At 44.1% G+C, this 24,412-nt stretch overlaps 2 protein-coding genes across 2 annotated transcripts in view; both read right to left on the bottom strand.

Annotated features, from left to right (window-relative positions):
* LOC134396293 (zinc finger protein 420-like) overlaps positions 1-19,357 on the bottom strand; it is a 162,263-nt gene extending 142,906 nt beyond the window's left edge. The window contains exon 1 of the mRNA XM_063122728.1: positions 18,851-19,357. Within this exon, the coding sequence (XP_062978798.1) occupies positions 18,851-19,264 (414 nt within the window). The 5' untranslated portion in view covers positions 19,265-19,357. The remainder of the gene's footprint in view (positions 1-18,850) is intronic.
* LOC134396974 (zinc finger protein 883-like) lies at positions 10,819-18,822 on the bottom strand. The gene is made up of 4 exons (XM_063123589.1): positions 18,818-18,822; positions 18,546-18,672; positions 14,861-14,984; positions 10,819-12,767 (listed from the first exon to the last, which is right to left on the bottom strand). The coding sequence occupies exons 1-4, from the start codon at positions 18,820-18,822 to the stop codon at positions 10,858-10,860; spliced, it is 2,166 nt and encodes a 721-aa protein (XP_062979659.1). The 3' UTR covers positions 10,819-10,857.
* Positions 19,358-24,412: the final 5,055 nt, after the last annotated feature.

Here is a 24,412-nt window from a genome sequence, read left to right as displayed (position 1 = left end):
AAATTCTTTCCACACTCTAGGCATTTAAATGGCTTCTCCCCTGTGTGCGTTCGTTTGTGTGACAGAAGGTGTGAACTTTGAAGGAAGCTCTTTCCACACTCCAAGCACTGAAATGGCTTCTCCCCTGCATGCATTCTTTGATGAGAAGTAAGATGTATCTTCTGCGTAAAGCTCTTTCCACACTCCAAGCATTGAAATGATTTACATCTGGCTCTTTCCAACAAAGCATTGCCTGGCTTTTCTTCATTCTCACTCTCCCGTCCATCACATTCTGGAAGAAAGAGAGACAACTGGTAACACTGGAAGTAAAAAATGGAACTTTAACTAAGGCTATTAGATAACTTTCATCTAGCAGCAGGAGCCCTCAATCTTTTTTGGGACCCGTGGATGCATTTGGGAATTTGAGAAACTGCTGTGAGCACCATCACAAAATGGCGAATCAGTGGATCATTGCTTTGGCCTCTACCTGTGGATGCCCGACTCACTCATACCCATCTTCAGAGGCTTTATGCCTGTGAATGCCGGTTGTTCAGAAGCAACCACAAATGCCTTCAGGCCTTGTTTCTGGGCTTCTTGGAGGCACCTGGCTGGCTCCTGTCCCAAGCAACCCATTGGCCTTCTCCAACAGAGCACTTCTGAGGTTCCTAAGTCTGCATCTGAGATTGGAGTCTTGGGGCAGCCAATCCGTTTCCACCAGATTCATCCCCTGACATCCAAGTCTCAGATCTTCTAGTGCGGTTTGGACGAGGGCCTCCCAAATTACCTCAGAAGGGACCACAGATATCACCCAGGCAGGAAGACAAGGGGCCAGGTTCCCAATATCTAGCAAGGGCACAGAATTTTTGTTTGGCTCATTCAAACCGATCTGATCAACTGTGGGGGAATCAAACGTGACTCTCCGATTCACACAGGCTTTCTTTTATTCCCACATACGTACAGGCCATCACTTCCTGGGGAATGAGGTACTGGCGCATTACAAAACCTTTTGCTTTTAATGACAGCAGGAACCAGTAAAACCGGGACTTATTACCGTATTACCTTTTAGCTGAAAAACAATCTCAATGTGCATGCCTCTTTCCTGTGTGAACTGACTAAATATATCATGAACTCAGCTTTCAGAATTAGTAGTCTGTGTCCTATTACTTCTAGATAACAAGTCGCTGATCACGCCTGTCTTTTTCTTTCTTTCAAGTATACACTGTTTCTACACAGAGCTCCATTATGATTTCACAGACACAGTCCAACACAAAACTCCATTTTGAATTTCTCCCACAATGCAATAGAGACACCATCTTAGATTTCAGGGGCTCCATTTTTAAGGTTTCACTCACACAATCAAGAGATTTTTATCGACCAAGACTTACCCAAAGAGGTCACCATCTCCTCCATGACTGCCCTGTGCAGGGCTCTTTGATTCAGATCCAGCAGGCCCCATTCCTCTTGGGTGAAATGCACAGCGACATCCTTGAAGGTCACCTGAAAGAAGGAACATCAATTGGGATCAGAAAATATTAACAATTCTCCCGCTTCTTAGCACAATCAGAATAGAAAATTATGTATCTCGAAGTTGTCCTGAGGCAGGGGTTCCCAAACCTTTTGGGTCAAGGGGACCCTACATTGTTTGGCGCCTACATTGTTTTCCTTTCGTCGCCAGCTGAAGACCTTTTTATTTTCTCAGTATTTTAACACCTAATTTAACCTAAATTTAAACTCTGCTGTTTTAATCCCATATTTAAACCTATATCAATTTTTGCTGTGTGGTTTTATCCTGGTCGTGCTTTTTATATTGTATTTTGTATTTGTGTTTTTAAATTGTTGGTTGTTTTATTATGCTTTTCATGGTTTTAATTTCTGTGAACCGCCCAGAGAGCTTCAGCTATTGGGCGGTATAGAAATGAAATGAAATGAAATGAAATAAATAAATAAATAAGCATTTAGAATTTTGAGTGAGTGTCTTGGGTCCTTTCTCAAAATGGCTGCCATGGGAGAAGAGGGATTCATTCCATTCACAAAATGGCTGCCATGATGGGCATGGCCCGTCACAACACACCCATTTCCCAGAAGGCTTCTAATTATTCTAATTTCCTCCTACATGGTTCTAATTATTTTGTGACTCTCAAAGCAGCCAGCATAAGGAAAAAAGAATTAGAAAAATGGCTTAATAAGTAGATTTTAATAAATCTCACAACACAAGTGGTTTTATTAACTATTAGTCTTAAATAATATATCGTATAGAAACTGTATATTGTTTTAAATTGTAAATTTTAATTAATGCCTGTATGTTTTTAAAGATGACGTGATCTTTTGAAATGGTCGGAAGACTTATTCAATAAAGTTTTATTCATTCATTCATTCAGAAGGCAAACTGGTGACACTAACAGTAAACTAAAGGTGCATTGTCTGGCTATGGAATCCTGGAAGTTGTAGGACTTTTTTCTGTCTAAAGATGTATAGGATTGCACACTAAGTTGCCCAAGGACCTAAGGGATTGGTATTGGGAACAATTCTTTTCAACTTGTTCATAAAGGATCTGGAATCAGGAGTGGGCAGTGAAGTGGCCATGTTTGCCAATGATACGAAATTATTTAAGGTGGGTTAAAACAAAAAGGGATTGTGAAGAGCTCCAAAGGGATCTCTCCAAACTGGGAGAGTGGGCATCCAAATGGCAGATGTGTTTCGATCTTATCAAGTGCAAAGTGACGCATGTTGGGGCAAAAATCCCAACTTCAAGTATAGGCTGATGGGATCTGAGCTTGTGGTGACCGAACAAAAAAGAGATCTTGGGGTTGTGGCGGACGGCTCGATGAAAATGTCCACCCAGCGTGCGGCCACTGTAAAGAAGGCAAACTTCATGTTAGGCATTATATGAAAAGGAATTGAGAATAAAACTGCCAGTATCATATTGCCTTTATACAAATATACGGGAGATATTATTATTATTATTATTATTATTATTATTATTATTATTATTATTATTATTATTATTATTATTTTGCATCATCAATGCACATGGCACTGTACAGAACAAAACAACAGAACAACAAATCCCTGCCACAAAGGCTTCCTTTCTAATACAAAATAAAACCAAAAAGGAAGAGAATGCAGCAAACGGGCAGGAAAAAGTACTGGAAAAAAAATCATCATCATTGCCCAGCAATTAATAAAATCTAAACGAAGGTTTCAGAAACTTGGGGTGGGGGAAGGGGAGAAATGGGACTTAAAAGCAGTAATTGAAGCAACCATCTGCAAATACTCTGGAAGAGAATTCCAGGAATAGGGAGCAGCAACGGAGAATGGACGGAGCCGAGGAAGGGACATAGAGACCCTTGGGTGAGTATTAGGGTGACCATCCTTCCTTTGATCTGTCCTGAATCTCCCACCATTCATACGATGACCCCGTTGGGTTCTAGTATTATGGGAGAGGGAGAAAAACGTCTCCCTGTTCACATTCTCCACACCGTGCATAATTTTGGACCCCTCTATCCTGTCTCCCTTTACTCACCCTTTTTTCCAAGCTGAACAATCCCAGCTGTTGTAACTTTCCCTCATAGGGGAGATGCTCCAGCCCCTTGATCATTTGAGTTGCACTTCCTTTTCTGCGCTTTTTCCAGCTCTACAATATCTTTTTTTTTTAGGTGTATTGTCCAGCACTGTTCACAGTATTCTGTGTGTTCACCACAGATTTGTATAAAGGCAGTATGACACTGGCACTTTTAGTCTCAATCCCTTTTCTAATAACATGGTGTTTGTCTTCTTTACAACGGCTGCACACTGGATTGACATTTTCACTCAGGGAGTTTCTCTATCGTCTTGATTAAACATCTGGCAGACAACACTGTTGTAACTTTCCCTCATTTCAACACTGAAATTTACACTATTTGCACATAATTCATGACACGCGATTTAGTGTGCGTGTGTGTGTGTGTGTGTGTGTGATTCAGCGTCCTATTAAAACCCCATTGTATAACCTGGGGGAAAAATAAAATAGAGGGCAAAGGAAAACAACTAGACCTACCAAAATGAACGTGGTCCATGAACTCTGACGATTCACACCCACCCAATTTTATTATTTATTTATTTCATTTATATCTCGCCTTATTTTTTCCTCCAAGGAATTCAAGGTGGCGTACATAATCCTCCTCTCCATGTTATCCTCACAACAACAACCCTGTGAGGTAGGTTGGGCTGAAAGTCTGCGACTAGCCCAAAGTCACCTAGTGGGTTTCCAGGGCTGAGTGGATACTAGAACCTGGATCTCCCGACTCCCAGTCCAACACTCTACCACCACCCAGATACACGCACCTGTTTTCTTTACTTTCTCGAAATTTTAAGGCAATTAAAGAAAAAAAGTCAACAACAAAAAAGAACATACATAATAATAAAAAATCAAGATCACTAAAGAACCAAAGTGATTCATTTATTATAATTCATTTATAACCAATACGCTTATGGAACATTATTTATTGATTGCATTTTCATACCACCCAATAGCCAAAAAATATACCGAAAAATGTCAAAGCAGGAGCTTACTACCTGATGAAACTGCCAAAATGCAATTTATAAGACTTAAAAGGAGTGCCTGTGGATGTATGTTATTTTGTGCATATAGGTTAATTGGGGGGGGGGAGTATATACAGGCAGGTGTACATGGTTGGAATTTGATACGCTTGTTTTCTTGCTGACCCGGGCAGGCAGCAGAAGCAACGTGGTGTGCTGTGTTCAACTAGCCAAGAGTGGTCCTCCCATTGGCTCAAGAAAACGCCTGTGTGGTCAGGCTAGAGTAGGATTCACTGTTGATACGACAACCAGATGGAAGTCTGGCTTTTTGCCAGCTTGTTGTAATGATTGCTGGAGTGAATCTAAGAACTGACGTTTTTATGGGTATTATGGATCTGGACAGAATGCACAAGGACAGAGGTTCATAAAATGGCCTCCCATTGTTTGGGAAGGAAGACTTCCTGTGCAGGTTGCTCGGCTCTCACATAGATTTATTTATTTCACATTTATACTTCCCAACAGCCAAAGCTTTCTGGGCAGTTTACAGTTAAAACCCTAATATACCAAAGTCAAGATTTCAAACTTTAAAAACGTGATATCAAACTAAAATAAGTTATAGTCCAGGGAAAGCTTGTCTAAAAATATAGGTTTTCAGGAGGCATTTGAAGGAGGTTACATTTTCCGCCACCTGAACCGCAAAAGGGAGGGTTTTCCAGCAGGTGGGTGCCACTACAGAGAAGGCCCTGCTGTCGAGATTCTTTGTGATGACATACTGTTCGTCTTGGGATATAAAGTTGTGTGTGTAATACAGAGCTTTGTAGTATTCTGCGAGCCAAAGGCCACGTGGCAAAGCAGATGCTCTCAAGAGCCACTTTCTGAGATTGATCAGCCAAATAGGGGTTGTTGCTCAATGGTAGGGCATCTGCTTTGCATTAACGTCCCAGGTTTGATCCCAGGCATCTCCAGGTAGGGTAGGAAAAACACCCACCTGAAACCTTGGGGAACTGCTGCCAGTCAGTGTCAACCATATTGAGCTAGATGGACCAATGGTCTGATTCAGTATAAGGCAGCTTCTATATAGGATCATAGCCACCGCAATTCCACCAAATTCACCCTAGCTAGAGAATCTGTAAGGAGACCGCGCTTGAGCTGCCTACCTGGCCTTTTAGAATGATGGAATAGTAGAGTTGGAAGGGGCCTATAAGGCCATCGAGTCCAACCCCTCCACTCAATGCAGGAATCTACCCTAAAGCATACCTGACAGGCGGTTGTCCAGCTGCCTCTTGGAGGCCTCTAGTGTGGGATAGCCCACAACCTCCCTAGGTAACTGATTCCATTGTCGTACTGCTCTAACAGTCAGGATGTTTTTCCTGATGTCCAGCCAGAATCTTGCTTCCTCTAACTGCAGCCCATTATCCCATGTCCTGCACTCTGGGAGGATCGAGAAGAGATCCTGGCCCTCTTCTGTGTGACAACCTTTTACATATTTGAAGACTGCTCTCATATCTCCCCCCTCAATCTTCTTTTTTCCAAGCTAAACATGCCCAGTTCTTTCAGTCTCTCTTCATAGGGCTTTGTTTCCAGACCCTTGATCATCCTGGTTGCCCTTCTCTGAACACGCTCCACCTTGTCATACTGCTCTAACAGTGAGGAAGTTTTTCCTGATGTCCAGCCAGAATCTGGCTTCCTGTCACTTGAACCTGTTATCCTCTGGGAGGATCAAGAAGAGATCCTGGCCCTCCTCTGTGTGACAACCTTTCAAGTATTTGAAGAGTGCATTCATGTCTCCCCTCAATCTTCTCTTTTCCAGGCTAAACATGCCCAGTTGTTAAAGTCTCTCTTCATAGGGCTTCGTTTCCAGACCCCTGAAAGTTTTTCTGTTTTCAAACTAGGCCTGAACTTGGATCTAAGATTGGAACCGATCTGAATAATCCATGTCCCACAAGGCTACCTGGATTTGAGAGGTTTTTTTATTACTCATATTGCCATTTTTTTTTATTTGTATGCCATTTATTTTATTTCTATACCACCCAACAGCTGAAGCTCTCTGGGTAGTACACAAAAAGTACACACAATACAAGCTAATAAATATGTAACATAAAAATCTCTAACATACAAAATTTTAAACAATTAAAACTGCTAAAACTATTACAATGTGACACTGGACTCATTAGAAACAACGGACACAAATGCCCTGTCACATATGCCATCCAATCCCTGGGAGGGGAGGAGAGTCTTAACCTGGCACTGGAAAAATGAGTGTTGGTGCCAGGCAGACCTCAGTGGTGAGACTTTTCCATAATTGGGGGGGCACCATTTATGCCACTTTGAGCCTCAGATGTTGATTGTAGTGTCCAGGTAGGTTGATGTCAGGAGAGGTGCCCCCTGAAGTATTGCAGTCACAAGCCATGTAAGGCTTTATAGGTTAAAACCTGCACTTGAAATTGGGCTTGGAAACATACAGGCAGCCAATGAAACTGGGCCAGAATTGGCATTATATGCTCAGACCTTCTGGTCCTTGTTATCACTCCGGCTGCTGCATTTTGTGCAAGCTCCAGCTTCTGATCAGACTTCAAGGGCAGCCCCATGTGCAGAGAATTGCAGTAATCTATCTTGGAGGTTACCAGAGCATAGACTACTGAAGCCAGGTTATTCCTGTCCAGATAGGGCATGTAGCTGGCCCACCAGCTGAAGCTGGTTGAAGGCACTCCATGTCACTGAGGACCCCTGAGCCTCAAGTGTCAGAGATGGTTCCAGGAGAACCCCCTAAGCTATGAAGCTGCTCCTTCAGGGGGGGAATGCAATCCCAGAACAGGAAAAACACCCTCCATCTGGTCAGATGTACCACCCGCTAACACCATCTCAGCCTTTTCTGGAATGAGCTTCAGTTTTATCAGCCCTCATCCAGTCCATTGTTGCCACCAGACACCCATTTAGCACATCCATCGCCTCACCTGAAGATGAAACGAAGTAGAGCTGCAGGTCATCAGCCTACTGATGGCAGTGCACTCCAAATAATAATAAATAATACATTTATTTGTTACCCGCCTCTCCATTCTGATCGAGGCAAGGAACAACAGTAAACATAAAATACATAAAACTGAATTAAAACATAATATGCATTGTTAAAAACATCCTAAAAACATTCTAAAACATCCTAAAATTCCACTGGATAGGCCTGCCAGAAGAGATCAATCTTAATAGCTTTCTTGAATGCTAAAAGATTGTCAAGTTGACGAGTCTCCTCCGGTAGGCCATTCCACAGTCTGGGAGCAGCAGAAGAGAAGGTCCTCTGGGTAATGGTTGTCAGCCTATTCTTTACTGATTGAAGTAGATTCTTCCCAGAGGACCTGAGTGTGCGGGGCGGATTGTATGGGAGAAGGTGATCCCGCAGGTAGCCTGGGCCCAAACCATGTAGGGCTTTAAAGGTGATAACCAACACTTTGTACTTTGCCCGGAAACTAATTGGCAGCCAGTGAAGAGATTTTAAAACTGCTCCGGGTGACCCCCACTCAATGGTTTTATGTAGATGTTACTTAGCATGGTGGACAAAAACCTACCCCTGAGAAACCCTGTGCTGGAGAATCCGCAGGGCTGAGTAATATCCTCCAAACAGGACTTTCTGGAGCTGGCCATCCAGGTAGAGGAACCACTGCATGTCTGTACTCCCCACTCAGACAATTGTCCCAGAAAGATACCGTGGTCAATGGTATCAAAAGCTACTGAGAGATCAAGGAGAGCCAACATGGTCACACTCCCCCTGTCTCTCCCCCGATGTAGAGAGTGCGACCAAGGCTGTTTCCATGCCCAAACCAGGGCTGAATCCCAATGAAATGGATCTAACCATCTGTTTCCATCTCAGTTTACTTGAAACCATTACCTGTTGTCAATGTGACTATCGATTCGAGTCTTCCCATGCTCATCCATATATAACCAAAAGTCCACCGCCAAGGAGAAGACTTGGAGTAGCCCAAAGATACACACAAGTACAATAACATCTCTAGAAAAAAAAGAAAACCCTTAGGTGGTGAAGGAATCCCCAAATAGCACCATAATAATGACATGGACCATTGAATGAGTTGGAGGGGGCGGGGATTGAAAAGTGACCAGAGAAGGGAAAACAGGCACATAGAGATACATAAAGAACACCTCCACCCATTGTCTGGATAAGTGATAAGTTGCTTTCGAAATGAGAAGCTAGTTCTAAAACTTCCCAGGGGTGGACAGGAGAGCTCTCCACAGAAAAGAATGGAGAAATCGAAGATTTTAATGTACCCAACATTGGACAATTATGTGTCCACACCTCCCCTACCCCAAAAGAATGAAACCTGATAGATAACGGCAAAGAGGATTATTGTTCTTCCTAAATCAGTTCTTATTCAATGTGAAACATTTTTTAAAATAAACAAATTCCAAAGCAAATCAAGGTCATTTTCTAAGCTAAAGGAATTTATTAATGAATGAATTAAATTAATTTTCTGATATCTACTATGGTCCCCATTCTACCTGAAGCACCTTCCACTGATATGGTTTCTCCCTTATGTGAATAAAAAGGCTTTATTCAGATATGTGAGTAGTAAAAGACAGAGGAAAGAAATGGTGGTTCAACTGCTTAATGATGGCAAATTGATAACAGATGACAAAGAAAAGGCTGAAGTGCTCAATTCTTACTTTGCCTCAGTCTTCTCCCAAAAGCGGGTCTATGACCCCCCTGGAAAAAGTGAAGCAAAAGTTGAGGGGGCAGGATTACAGTTTGAGATTGATAAACAAATGGTCAAAGAACACCTAATTTCCTTGAATGAGTTCAAATCTCCAGGGCCCGATGAACTGCATCCTAGAGTAATGAAGGAGCTAGCGGAAGAACTCTCAGAACCTTTGTCTATTATCTTTGCAAAATCATGAAAGACGGGTGAGGTGCTGGACGACTGGAGGAGGGCTAACGTTGTCCCTATCTTCAAAAAGGGCAAAAAGGAGGAACTGGGAACTACAGACCAGTCAGTCTGACATCCATCCCTGGGAAAATTCTGGAGCAGATTATAAAGAAGTCAATCTGTAAACACCTTGAAATCAATGCTGTGATTACTAGAAGACAACATGGATTTGTCAGGAACAAATCCTGTCAGACTAATTTGATCTCATTTTTTGATAAGGTAACCTCCCTTGTGGACCGTGGGAATGCTGTGGACGTCATATATCTTGACTTCAGCAAAGCTTTTGACAAAGTACCACATGACATTCTGATTAACAAACTAGCTAAAAGTGGGCTAGATGGAATAACTATTAGGTGGATTCACAGTTGGCTACAGAATCAGACTCAAAGAGTACTTATCAATGGAACCTTCTCAAACTGGGGAGAAGCAACGAGTGGGGTACCGCAGGGCTCAGTCCTGGGCCCAGTGCTCTTCAACATTTTTATTAATGATTTGGACGAGGAGGTGCAGGGAACGCTGATCAAATTTGCAGATGACACCAAATTGGGTGGGATAGCTAATACCCTGGAAGACAGAAACAAACTTCAAAGTGATCTTGATAGGCTGGAGTGCTGGGATAAATGCCAAATTCTACATTTAGGAAATAGAAACCAAATGCACAGTTACAAGATGGGAATACTACAAACGAGAAGGATCTTGGAATTGTTGTAGATTCCAAGCTGAATATGAGCCAACAGTGCGATATGGCTGCAAGAAAGGCAAATGCTATTTGGGGCTGCATTAATAGAAGTATAGATTCCAAATCATGTGAGGTACTGGTTCCTCTCTATTCGGCCCTGGTTAGGCCTCATCTAGAGTATTGTGTCCAGTTCTGGGCTCCACAATTCAAGAAGGATGCAGACAAGCTGGAGCGTGTTCAGAGGAGGGCAACCAGGATGATCAGGGGTCTGGAAACGAAGCCCTATGAAGAGAGACTGAAAGAACTGGGCATGTTTAGCCTGGAGAAGAGGAGATTGAGGGGAGACATGATAGCACTCTTCAAATACTTAAAAGGTTGTCACACAGAGGAGGGCCAGAATCTCTTCTCGATTCTCCCAGAGTGCAGGACATGGAATAACGGGCTCAAGTTAAAGGAAGCCAGATTCCAGCTGGACATCAGGAAAATTTCCTGACTGTTAGAGCAGTACAACAATGGAATCAGTTACCTAGGGAGGTTGTGGGCTCTCCCACACTAGAGGCATTCAAGAGGCAGCTGGACAAGCATCTGTCAGGGATGCTTTAGGGTGGATTCCTGCATTGAACAGAGGGTTGGACTCGATGACCTTGTAGGCCCCTTCCAACTCTGCTATTCTATGATTCTATGAATTCTTTGATGTACAATAAAGGAATTTACTGAATGGGAGCTTTTTAAAAATGCCAAAAATTAAAATTATTCCCCCTCTTCTTTGATGAGGACTAAAGTTGAATCTCCTACTATAACTTTTTCCACACCCAAATTTTTAAATTCCTTCTCCTCTGCGTGCATTATTTGATGGTACTTGAAGTGTCTCTTTAAGCTGAAATTCTTTCCACATTCTAAGCATGTAAATCGTTTCTCTGCTGCGTGGGTTTTTTTGTGTGATATAAGGTTTGAGCTATGAGCGAATGTTTTCCCACACTCCAAGCATTGAAATGGCTTCTCCCCTGTGTGGACCCTTTGATGATACACAAGGCTAGAGTTTCTACTGAAGCTCTTTCCGCACTCCAAGCATTGAAATGGCTTTTCCCCTGTGTGGATTCTTTGATGATAGAAGATGTTCCTTTTTGCACTGAAGCTCTTTCCACACTCAAGGCATTTAAAGGGCTTCTCTCCTGTATGGATTCTTTCATGTTCCATAAGGTGTGAGCTCCGACGGAAATACTTTCCACACTCCAAGCATTGAAACGGTTTCTCCCCTGTGTGAGTTCTTTGGTGTAAAATTAGAGTTGAGTTCCAACTGAAGCCCTTTCCACACTCCAAGCATTTAAACGGTTTCTCCCCTGTGTGGATATTTTGATGGTACATGAAGCGTCTCTTTGTACTGAAGCTCTTTCCACACTCTAAGCATGTAAATGGTTTCTCCCCTGTGTGAGTTCTTCGGTGTAATAAAAGGGTCGAGTTCCAACTGAAGCTCTTTCCGCACTCCAGGCATTTAAATTGTTTCTCCCGTGTGTGCATGCTTTGATGGTGTATGAGGGCTGTGTTTTCAGCAAAGCTCTTTCCACACTGCAAACATTTAAATGGCTTCTCCTCTGCGTGAATTCTTTGATGGCACATGAGACGTCTCTTTATACTGAAGCTTTTCCCACACTCTAAGCATGTGAAGGGTTTCTCCCCTGTGTGAATTCTTCGGTGTAATATAAGGCTTGAGTTACACCTGAAGCTCTTCTCACACTCCAGGCATTTAAATGGTTTGTCCCCTGTGTGGATTCTTTGATGGTACACGAGGCCAGAGTTTCTACTGAAGCTCTTTCCACACTCTAGGCATGTAAATGGTTTCTCCTCTGTGTGAGTTGCTTGATGAGAAGTGAGCTGTATCTTCTGAGTGAAGCTCTTTCCACACTCCAGGCATTTAAATGGTTTCACCCCTGTGTGAATCCTTTGATGGGATGCAAGACTAGAGTTTCTACTGAAGCACTTTCCGCACTCCAAACATTGAAATGGTTTCTCTCCTGTGTGGGTTCTTTGATGGCACAAGAGGCTTCTTTTTTTTTTGAAGCTCTTTCCACACTCCAAGCATTGAAATGGTTTCTCTCCTGTATGGCTTCTTTTGTGTTCTATAAGGTGGGAGCTCTGACCAAAACATTTTCCACATTCAAAGCACTGAAATGGTTTCTCTCCTGTATGTGTTCTTTGGTGCAATATAAGGCATGAATTCCATCTGAAGCTCTTTCCACACTCTAAGCATTGAAACGGTTTCTCTCCAGTGTGGGTTCTTTCATGTGACAAAAGGTTTGATCGCTGGGTGAATTTTTTCCCACACTCCAAGCATTTAAATGGCTTTTCCCCTGTGTGGGTTCTCTGATGATACAAGAGGCTTCTTTTTTCACTGAAGCTCTTTCCACACTCCAAACATTGAAATGGTTTCTCTCCTGTGTGAATTCTTTGGTGATCCTTAAGGTGTGAGCTGTGACCAAAACATTTTCCACACTCGAAGCACTGAAACGGTTTCTCCTTTGTGTGTGTTCTTTGGTGCAATATTAGGCTTGAGTTCCACCTGAAGCTCTTTCCACATTCCAAGCATTGAAATGGTTTACTTCTGGCTTTTTCCAACTGCACCGTGTCAGGTTTTCCATTTTCAGTCTCCTGCCCATCACATTCTGGAAAGAAGAGAGACAATTGGTAGAAGCAGAGAAAAACACAGCCAAAAATTAAAAAAAATGAACACTGTTAGTTAACTGCCCTGTAGGAGCCACTATTTCATTAGGGGGCATTTCTACATGAGGCCTTTATTTTGCACTTGTGATTACTCAGTCACAGTAGTTCGCAGGTCCTTCACATGACATAAACATCCTCAATAGTCTGTCCCTTTCTTTGCAATTATTGTTGTGGTTGTTTTTTTTCCTATTGAGGAAAGTGGTATTTTTTTCCAAATCACACCATAAAAGCCTCATGTAAATGCACAGTTCCGCTATACTGCAGCACCATCTAGTGGTTGCATAATAAAAGATATGAAAAAGCAGAGAAAGAAAAACCACAGAAAGAAGGAAATGTCAAGGCGCCGATTTTAGTCCATGGCTTCTTAACCATGCAGTGTGGCGTATTTTCCCTGAACAAGGCAGCTTGAGGACCCATGGTTTGTTGCTGGGTTGTTCAGGGTGGATAACAAGCCACCCTGTAGAAAAACTCCTGGATTAAGACAACAGGCTAACCGACGGTTCAAGAAACAAACAACCCCCACTCAAAAACTGAGAGTGAGTTAGCATGTTGTATAAATATCCCCAATATCTCTAAGCCAATGCTATCTTGCAGGGCTTAGATGATTTGCGAAATCTATACTCAGCTTTTCTACATATAATGCCCAATGCAGCTTCTTCTAGTATTTAATTGGAATAACCCCACGTCCACTGCTGTGATCTTCTTGGAAGTGTGATCAGACATAACTCTATGGGAAAAATGAACAAGGAAGCAATAGACCACAGTGGCAGCACTTGCGTTTTAGGTCTTCATAGAATCATAGAATAGTAGAGTTGGAAGGGGCCTACAAGGCCATCGAGTCCAACCCCCTGCCCAATGCAGGAATCCACCCTAAAGCATCCCTGACAGATGGTTGTCCAGCTGCCTCTTGAAAGACTCTAGTGTGGGAGAGCCCACAACCTCCCTAGGTAACTGATTCCATTGTCGTACTGCTCTAACAGTCAGGACGTTTTTCCTGATGTCCAGCCGGAATCTGGCTTCCTGTCACTTGAGCCCGTTATTCCGTGTCCTGCACTCTGGGATGATCGAGAAGAGATCCTGGCCCTCTGTGTGACAACCTTCAAGAGGCCATGTTTGATCTTAGTTAAAGGATCTCAGCAGAAGGCCTGGACGTCTCGGGTATGGAAGGTGCTCCCCATCTGAGCAGACACTGGTGGCATCAATGGACTGTGGCAACTTCAAATGTTAGGTTTTGTAAATCTGGATTAATATACCCAAAGTACCTGACCTACCGGCACACTATGATCATGATCTGACGCACTCCCCTGAGGGAGGTTCAGAGGACGTTCACAAGGGAAAAAGAGCCTTTTTCGTGGTGGGTCCAATTAAGGAATGCTCTCCTCTGGCGCAAACACTGTGATCCTTTTGGCACCAGGTTAAGACTTTCCTCTACTCCAAGGTGCTTGACAGCTTATGGCAAGGTTTTAGCTGGTCCTGGGACTTCTGTGGCTGATTGTTTTGCATATCAATGGTTCTTATATTATGCTTTAGGTTGTATTTTAAAGGTTTAAATCTTTTGGACACGGTCCATAGAGCTTTGGCTAGTGGATGGAATGGAAATGTAAAAAATAAATAACAGAATAGCACTGCGCAGACTTCCCCCCCACCCCACAAAAGATTATAACAGGGAACTGAATGAGAAACTCTTCCACAGTGCATTAGATTGTGATGTTGTGATGGCCACCGATTTGGATGGCTTTAAAAGGGGGTTGGATAAATTCCTGGAGGAGGAGAAGGCTATCAGTGGCTACTAGCCCTGATGGCTAAGTGCTACCTCCAGTATCTGAGGCAGTAAGCCTGTATGCACCAGTTGCTGGGGAACATGGGTGGGAGGGTGCTGTTGTACTGTATCCTGCTTTGTTGGTCTCTGGTCGACAGCTGGTTGGCTGCTGTGTGAACAGAGTGTTGGACTAGATGGACCCTCGGTCTGATCCGGCAGGGCTCTTCTTATGTTCTTACGTTGATTGTATCAAGCCAGAAAATGGGAAAGACTTACCCACAGAGGCGAAGATCCTCAAATTCTGCTCCATAACTTTCTTGTGCAGAGCTTTTTGGTCCTGATCCAGTAGGGCCCACTCCTCCTTGGTGAAACATACAGCCACCTCCTCGAACGTTATCATCTGTGAGGCATAATCAAGAGCAAAAATCACATCGCTTGGGATAAGCCTTAACACGTGGCCTTCACAGCCTCCTTTGTGGCCAGGCTTTGATGGAATGGGAGAAGGGACAGATCCCTTCAGGCCAGGAGAGATGCAGAGGAAAGAGACGCCCAGGCTGCCCCAGTGAACATTCCCCTTACCTGATCCCGTCGCACGGAAGCTGTTTCCGGCCCACCAATATGAAGAGACGAGCTACTGCATTGTCTTCCCATTCTCAATTCATCTCCTGTGAGGGACACAAAAGGCATTTCTCCTGTGTCCTCTATATCCCATCCAGGTCTGGCTGTACTTTATGTAAGATGGGGGATACTTGGCTCAGCAATACTACAAACGAGAAGGATCTCGGAATTGTTATAGATCGCAAGCTGAATATGAGCCAACAGTGTGATATGGCTGCAAGAAAGGCAAATGCTATTTTGGGCTGCATTAATAGAAGTATAGATTCCAAATCACGTGAGGTACTGGTTCCTCTCTATTCGGCCCTGGTTAGGCCTCATCTAGAGTATTGCGTCCAGTTCTGGGCTCCACAATACAAGAAGGACGCAGACAAGCTGGAGCGTGTTCAGAGGAGGGCAACCAGGATGATCAGGGGTCTGGAAACAAAGCCCTATGAAGAGAGACTGAAGGAACTGGGCATGTTTAGCCTGGAGAAGAGAAGATTGAGGGGAGACATGATAGCACTCTTCAAATACTTAAAAGGTTGTCCCACAGAGGAGGGCCAGGATCTCTTCTCGATCCTCCCAGAGTGCATGACACGGAATAACAGGCTCAAGTTAAAGGAAGCCAGATTCCAGTTGGACATCAGGAAAAGCTTCCTGACTGTTAGAGCAGTACGACAATGGAATCAGTTACCTAGGGAGGTTGTGGTCTCTCCCACACTGGAGACCTTCAAGAGGCAGCTGGACAACCATCTGCCAGGAATGCTTTAGGGTGGATTCCTGCCTTGAGCAGGGGGTTGGACTTGATGGCCTTGTAGGCCCCTTCCAACTCTGCTATTCTATGATTCTAGTCTCAACTGCGTCATATACCCACAACAGGGAGGGTAAACAGGCTTAGGGAAACCCTGAGATTTGCAGACGTACAAAACATTTGAAGGAAAAGGCCCTGAGGGGGCCCACACTCATCAAAATGGCTGAACCAAGACTCAATGGCCTTGGGGAGGGGGGTGGGGATGATAACCAGGTGGGAGGGAGAATGGGAGGGAATATATGGAGGTGGAGGAAAAGGACAAAGGAAGAGAGACATAGGTAAAAAGCCCTAAACGGCTCAGGTCCGGCTTATCTGAAAGACCGTATTCTCCCTTATGAGCCTGCCCATCCTCTGAGCTCTTCAGGGGAGGCCCTTCTCTCGGTCCCACCACCATCACAGGCACACCTGGTGGAAATGCAGGAGAGGGCCTTCTCGGTGGCTGCTCCAGGGCTCTAGAACTCCCTTCGCAGGGAAGCTAGACCGGCTCCCTCCTTACTATGCTTCTGGAGGCAGGTAAAAACTGTTTTGCTCTGGCAGGCCTTTGGCAAATAGCCTGGATATCCGTCTATGCCTAAGCCTTTTTAAAAATTGTTATTTGTATTTGAAATGTTTTAATACATTTAGCACATTTAGTTATATTTTTAACTTTTGTATATTTCTATTTATAGGTTTTAACTGTATATGTTTTAATTTTGTAAAGCCGCCTTGAGGCCCAGTATTGTGGAAAAGGCAAAATAAAAATAATAATAATAACAACAACAACAACAACGAAACAGAGACAACCCTCTCACCGGCTCAGTTCAGTCAACATGTTTCTCAACGGGGCAGTTTTTACACCACCGTTGAGAAATGTGTTGTCTGGCAGGAAAACACTCCATGCTGAATATCCACGCCGTGCAGAGGAGAGTTCCTGCACAACCATTGTGTGCTGTGTGGAGGGCTCCGTGGAGTTTTTCGTTGCGTTGAATTGACTTTCCCTCCTGGCTATAGAGTCCCCTGGCAAAAGTGGCGAAAGGAGTGAGTGCCGCTCTAGGAGAGTCGCCGGGATTGTGTTTTTTGCAGCAATGGCTGATGGGATACCATTGGGAGGACTGGGGGAGGAGAGAGGGCAGAGGAACTGTCAATCAAACATCGCCATGGTTTTTACTCAGGTCCACGGTAGCCCGCAGTCACACAACAGTGGAGTTAGAAGATGTTGTGTGGGGCGCACCCCCTATTATTATTATTATTATTATTATTATTTATTTATATAGCACCATCAATGTACATGGTGCTGTACAGATTACACAGTAAATAGCAAGACCCTGCCGCATAGGCTTATAATCTAATAAAGTTGCAGTAAACAATAAGGAGGGAAAGAGAATGCAAACAGGCACAGGGAAGTGTAAACAGGCACTGGGTAGGGTGAAGCTAACAGTATAGAGTCAGAACAAACTCAATATTTAAAAGCTATAGGGAACAGAAAAGTTTTTAGCTGAGTTTTAAAAGCTGTGATTGAGTTGGTAGTTCTCAAGTGTTCTGGAAGAGCGTTCCAGGCGTAAGGGGCAGCAGAAGAAAAAGGACGAAGCCGAGTAAGGGAAGTGGAGGTCCTTGGGCAGGCGAGAAGCATGGCATCAGAGGAGCGGAGAGCACGAGCGGGGCAATAGTGTGAGATGAGAGAGGAGAGATAGGAAGGAGCTAGACAGTGAAAAGCTTTGTAGGTCAACAGGAGAAGTTTATATTGGATTCTAGAGTGAATTGGAAGCCAATGAAGAGATTTCAGAAGTGGAGTGACATGGTCAGAGCGGCGAGCCAAGAAGATGATCTTAGCGGCAGAGTGGTGGACAGAGACCAGCGGACTGATGTGAGAAGAAGGAAGGCCAGTGAGAAGAAGGTTGCAGTAGTCCAACCGAGAGATAACTGCTGAGTGGAGTTTTCACACTGGGTTGACTAATGTGTTGTCTGAACTGAGCCACTGTCTGGCTAGGTCATTTCCTAGGTCACATTGAGAAGTCATTTGGAATTGTTCACAAGAATGGAGAGAGACCTGACTCTATGTATGAATGGTAACATCCCAGATATTAATGAAGGTCAGATTTGGACAGATGTGTGTCCACCTCACCCTCTGAGGAAAATCCGGTATGATGAGGAAAAAGAAAACCAAATGGAGCAGAGGGGGCAGGGGGATATCTCAAAGCAGCCACTGAGGAATGGGGATACTCCGGGGACACTGAAAGCTGACTGACTCTTGGGAGGAAAAAAGAATAAGAAAACTGGGGTTTGGGGAATGAGACCCTGAATGGAAATACTCTACACTGTAATGTTTTGCTGCAGTGGCCCACTTCTTTAATATCTTTAGTGGGCTCTCCCACCCTAGAGGCCTTCAAGGGGCAGCTGGACAACCATCTGTCAGGGATGCTTTAGGGTGGATTCCTGCATTGAGCAGGGGGTTGGACTCGATGGCCTTGTAGGCCCCTTCCAACTCTGCTATTCTATGATTCTATCCTTATAGCCCATATGGAACCAAGATTAGATCCCAAAGACCCAGGTGAAAAATGCCCCCTGAAAACTCACCATGCGAGGTGGCACCTCCATCATCCCTCGGTATGGTCCATCCAGATGGCGGTTTCTGTCTGGTGTGTGATGGAGCCCGCTGTGTCTCAGGGATGTCAGTGGCTTCTTCTGCAAACAGGGCCTGCACCTGAAAGAGCAAAGAGAAACAGGGGGATTAAGAAATGGAATGATGCAAGACAAGTCCTTGGCACAGGGTGGACCATCCCAGATTATTTCCAGAAAAAGTGAGCAAGTAATGGGGATTTTTATGATGTCCTTGTCAAATTCCTCACCCCATTAAAACTCCCAGGATAAAACTGTCTCACCTGCAGCTCTGCCTGCTTCTTGTCCTCTGCCTGGCTCAGGAGGAAGCCTTCTGCCAGGGCCACCGCCTGGGAACTGGTCTCCACTCCACATTCCCTCACCCAGCTCTCTATCTCCGAGGGCAGGACAGTCAGGAATTTCTCCAGGATCACCAAGTCCAGGATCTGAGCCTTGGTGTGTCGCTCCGGCTTCAGCCACTGAAAGCAAAGATGATGGAGCCGGCTGCAAACCTCTCGGGGGCCCTCGGCCTCCCGGTAGTGGAACTGCCCGAAACACTGGCACTGTACATCTACTCTGAGGGTGTCTTCACCCAGGATCCTCTGCGTGGCACTTTCCCAGAATCCCCCACTGCTCTCAACCTTGACGGCATTGGAGTCTTTTCCTGCTCCTGGGCCAACTGAGTCTTGATCTTCCATCTTTGATCTGGGCTCCAGGACGACCCACAGAGATGATCTCCTGGCCTTTCAGCCAAGTTCTTTCCTAGGGCTTCCTGAATCAGCAGTGTTGTCGATTTCTACAATGTAAACACGAATGTCGACGAACGATTATACGCTTGACGGAGGTAGGAAGATGTTTGACAAAGAAAAAGCAGACGGGCTTCTGAAAGCAACTAGGTTATCTCCCTGTAGGAAAGGCAAGATATTATCAAGGCTCAAGCTTAAACTAGAGACAGGGGGTGAGATGGAAGTAAGATTTCTTCACCCAACGCTCACAATCCAAAACCTGCGTCTGGTTAAAACCACAACAAAAGGACGGCATCCTTTCCCCCACACCTCCCCCCCACAGCTCAACCTCTTTTCTTTTAACCTTTACTATGTAAACGCAAACCAGCTTGGAAAGGCTTTAATCCATCTAAAGATAGCATCTTGTTAAGGGAGAAGCTGAAAGACCCTTCTAGTTCATCACAGAGCAGGACAGGGGCTCCCTGAAATGGCAATGGAGAGCCAGTGTGGCGTAGCAGCTAGAGCGTTGGACTGGGAGTCGGCTGATCCGGGTTCTAGTCCCCACTCGGCCATGGAACCCCACTGGGTGACTTTGGGCCAGTCATGGACTCTCAGCCCAACCCACCTCACAGGGTTGTTGTTGTGAGGACAAAAAGGGAAAGGAGGATTATGTACACCACCTTGTGTGCCCTAGAGGAAAAAAAGCCACGATATAAATAACAGAATCATAAAATAGCAGAGTTGGAAGGGACCTACAAGGCCATTGAGTCCAACCCCCTGCTCAATGCAGGAATCCACCCTAAAGCATCCCTGACAGATGGTTGTCCAGCTGCCTCTTGAAGGCCTCTAGTGTGGGAGAGCCCACAACTTCCCTAGGTAACTGATTCCATTGTCATACTGCTCTAACAGTTAGGAAGTTTTTCCTGATGTCCAGCTGGAATCTGGCTTCCTTTATCTTGAGCCCGTTACTCCGTGTTATTCATAAATGAAATAAATAAATCCGTTGCAATGCCAGGGGGTGGGGAGTAGTGTTATTATTATTATTATTATTATTATTATTATTATTATTATTATTTATTTATTTATTTATTTATATAGCACCATTTATGTACATGGTGCTGTACAGCATAAAACAGTAAATAGCAAGACCCTGCCGCATAGGCTTACATTCTATTAAAATCATAGTAGAATTGCATTGCTGTCACTGTTTGAAGATATGAAGTGTGGAAAAGGAACTATAGAGCTGATATCGAGTTTGCTGGTTGCAGCGCGATTGATGGTAGCTAGGAACTGGAAGATTCAAGGGGAATATTCTATTGAAGAATGGTACAAAGAAGTATGGGATATAGCCATTAATGATAAATTGACATGTAATATTAAGTGGAGAAAAGGCGTAACTAAAATAAATGAGTTTGAAGGAATCTGGAAACAGTTCCTAATATTTGTGTTTACTAAGGGAAGTGGGAAACCGCCAGCAGAGGAAACGATTAGATTTTGGACTCAGGAATGATCCCGAGGTGGGGGGTGCACTTTTATGTTAAGAATGATTATGTTGTAGTATGATAATGTATAGGTAATAGTTATTCAACATATATGTACTCAACATTTATTCAATATGTATGTAGCAGTTGTTTGATGTTTTTCTTTGTTATTATTATTATTATTATTATTGCAATGTTTTATGTATGTTTATATAGTGTAGAAAACAAATAAAAACTATAAAAAAAAATCATAGTAGAGCGATAAGGAGGGGAAGAGAATGCAACAGGCACTGGGTAGGGTAAACAGGCACAGGGTAGGGTAAAACGAACAGTATAACAGTATAAAGTCCAAACAGCATCAAGTTTTAAAAGCTTTAGGAAAAAGAAAAGTTTTTAGCTGAGCTTTAAAAGCTGCGATTGAACTTGTGGATCTCAGATGTTCTGGAAGAGCGTTCCAGGCTTAAGGGACAGCAGAAGAAAATGGACGAAGCCGAGCAAGGGAAGTAGAGACTCTTGGGCAGGCGAGAAACATGGCATCAAAGGAGCGAAGAGCACGAGCGGGGCAATAGTGTGAGATGAGAGAGGAGAGATAGGAAGGAGCTAGACAGTTGAAGATCAGAGCGAATAGTTTGGATTTTAGCATTGAAAAAAGAGGCAAAATTATTAGCAGACAGAGAGGCGGGGAGAGATGGTGGATTAGGCTTCAGAAGAGAATTGAAGGACGCAAAGAGCCGCTGAGGATGCCTAGCATTTGAATGGATCAACATTGAGTAGTACTGCTGTTTGGCCAGTGAAATGGCAGAAGAGAAAGAGGAGAGTACAAATTTGTAATGGACAAAGTCCACCCAGTCCCTGGTCTTACGCCAAAGGCGTTCAGCTGTCCGGGAACAAGAGCGAAGGTAGCGGAGGAAGGAGGTGAGCCACGGTTGGGGTTGAGAAGGGCGAACTATCCGAGTTGTAGATGGAGCAAGATTATCAAGAGTTGAAGATAAGTGTTCTCACGCACACCCTCCAACCTCTCAATCTGCAGCTGCATGGCTGAGCCAAAGCGTTTTTAAAAATATATTTTATTGGTTATTGAAATTTAACAATACATAGGGTGACCATATGAAAAGGAGAACAGGGCTCCTGTATCTTTAATAGTTGTAAGGGAATTTCAGCAGGTGTCATTTGTCTATATGGAGAACCTGGTGAAATCCCTTCTTCATCACAGCAGTTAAAGCTGCAGGAGCTATACTAAAGTGACCAAAAGATCAAAAGAGGGCAGGGCTTCTGCAGCTTTAACTGTTTGTGATGAAGAGGGAATTTCACCAGGTTCCCCATATATACAAATGACACCTGCTGAAATTCCCTTTTCAATACAACTGTTAATGATACCGGAGCCCCGTCCTCCTTTTCATAGGGTCACCCTACAATACATTAAAGGATTAAGCAACCTGAGATATCAAATAAGGACATCCACACATCTTTAGATTGATCCTTGTGGCTTGTCTGATTTTTTAATCATTATCAGTTTATACTCTGTCAACCCAAGAAAACTTTCCATGAAGACTATGTGACTGCGGGTGGTCGAGTTACAGCACAAAGAGCCAACCGGCCTCTAATTTATTTATTTATTTCATTTCATTTCTATACCACCTAATAGCCGGAGCTCTCTGGGCGGTTCACAAAAATTAAAACATTCAAAGTATAAAACAACAGTATAAAACCATAATATAAAATACAATATAAAAGCTCAACCAGATAAAAACAGCAGCAATGCAAAATTACAAATTTAAAACACTGAGTTAAAATTTATTTATAGACTGTTAAAATGCTGGGAGAATAAAAAAGGTCTTCACCTGGCTTCTAAAAGCATATAATGTAGGTGCCAAGCGAACCTCCTTAGGGAGCTCATTCCACAGCTGGGGTGCCACAGCAGAGAAGGCCCTGCTCCTGGTAGCCACCTGCCTCACTTTCTATCCGCTTCACTTTCTCCCCCGCAACCCCCTCTTCCAGCCCACAAGAAAAATGCAAACCAGCTTGAAACCCATTTTAATTTATCCAAAGGCTGAGTTTGGACGACACGCTAATCGAGGGTTGTTTTCCATTCTGTCCCTATTGCCCCCCTCCTCCCCCAGTTGTCGTCCGAACTCAGCCAAAGGGAAAGGACCTTGTATTCAACAACCAGAGATGTGCTGGAGGGGCTTTCTGGTGTATCACTGAGCAGGAAAGCCATTAACTGAATGGGTCAGCTGGGTAGACTGGAGGAGAAATTATTATTTATTATTATTATTTATTTATATAGCACCATCAATGTACATGGTGCTGTACAGATTACACAGTAACTAGCAAGACCCTGCCGCATAGGCTTACAATCTAATAATGGGGGAGGCCTTTGTGTTCTGTGCCCCCCAACCACACCATCTGCAGCTGCCTGGGTGGATGGGGGGCACTGAGGCATCTCTCCGTCTAGGGGGGCTTCCTCCCCCCTCATTTGCCTGTCTAGCCAGCATTTTCCACCAAGACCCCCATTGCACCCCTGGGGATCACCTTCGCCCCAATGCAAAAAAACAACTCACCCGATCCTGCTGCAAAGGGGAACCCTTCGGAAACTCCGCCCCACCTGGATTGGAAAGGGGGCAGAGCAGGAAGTGGCATCTCTAGAAATGGGGACAGAGTAAAAGCCGGAACGGAGCAGAACGGAGCGGCCTCTTCATTTAAGAAAGCCATGCCCAAAATAGCGGCGAGTCTTCGAGATGCCTGAGAACAATATTTTAGGTAGGGTGACCATATCAAAAAGAGGACAGGGATCCTGTATCTTTAACAGTTGTATTGAAAAGGGAATTTCAGCAGATGTCATATATGGGGAACCTGGTGAAATTCCCTCTTCATCACCACAGTTAAAGCTGCCCTCTTTTAAATCTGGTCACTCTAGTATAGCTCCTGCGGCTTTAACTGTGGTGGTGAAGAGGGAATTTCACCAGGTTCTCCACATATACAAATGACACCTTCTGAAACTCCCTTTTCTATGCAACTGTTTAAGATACAGGAGCCCTGTCCTCCTTTTCATAGGGTCACCCTAGACATTATTAACCCCATAATGCCCAGAACACATCTGGAGCAGGACGGAATGGCCCAGAACGGCCCACTTCCGAATGAGACGCATCAACCAAACTCACCAGTCACATACATAAATCCATGGCAGGGATGCAATGTTTAAATAAATAAATAAATAAAATAAGTCCTGTTGGTTCCACATGAACCTGTTAGAGCAGTACGACAATGGAACCAGTTACCTAGGGAGGTCGTGGGCTCTCCCACACTAGAGGCCTTCAAGAGGCAGCTGGACAACCATCTGTCAGGGATGCTTTAGGGTGGATTCCTGCATTGAGCAGGGGGTTGGACTCCATGGCCTTGTAGGCCCCTTCCAACTCGGCTGTTCTATGATTCTATGATTGGAGTCCACCAGGGAAAGAGCCGTCAGTGGGGTTGCCCCACTCCTATGGAGGTCAGGCAGGTGCCAACTTTGTACTCCTTCCGGCACCTCCTGAAAACGTCGTTGCTCCATGCCCTTGATGACCAGCTGTGATTTATTTTGCACTTCGTTTCTTTTTAAAAATCTACTTTTAATGTGTTTTTATTCTTTTTATTCTATTCT

Source organism: Elgaria multicarinata, chromosome 3, assembly GCF_023053635.1.
Source record: "Elgaria multicarinata webbii isolate HBS135686 ecotype San Diego chromosome 3, rElgMul1.1.pri, whole genome shotgun sequence".
Classification (NCBI taxonomy): Eukaryota; Metazoa; Chordata; class Lepidosauria; order Squamata; family Anguidae; genus Elgaria; species Elgaria multicarinata.
The sequence above is the reverse complement of the archived record's forward strand: the minus strand, read 5'-3'. Positions and strand labels throughout refer to the sequence as shown.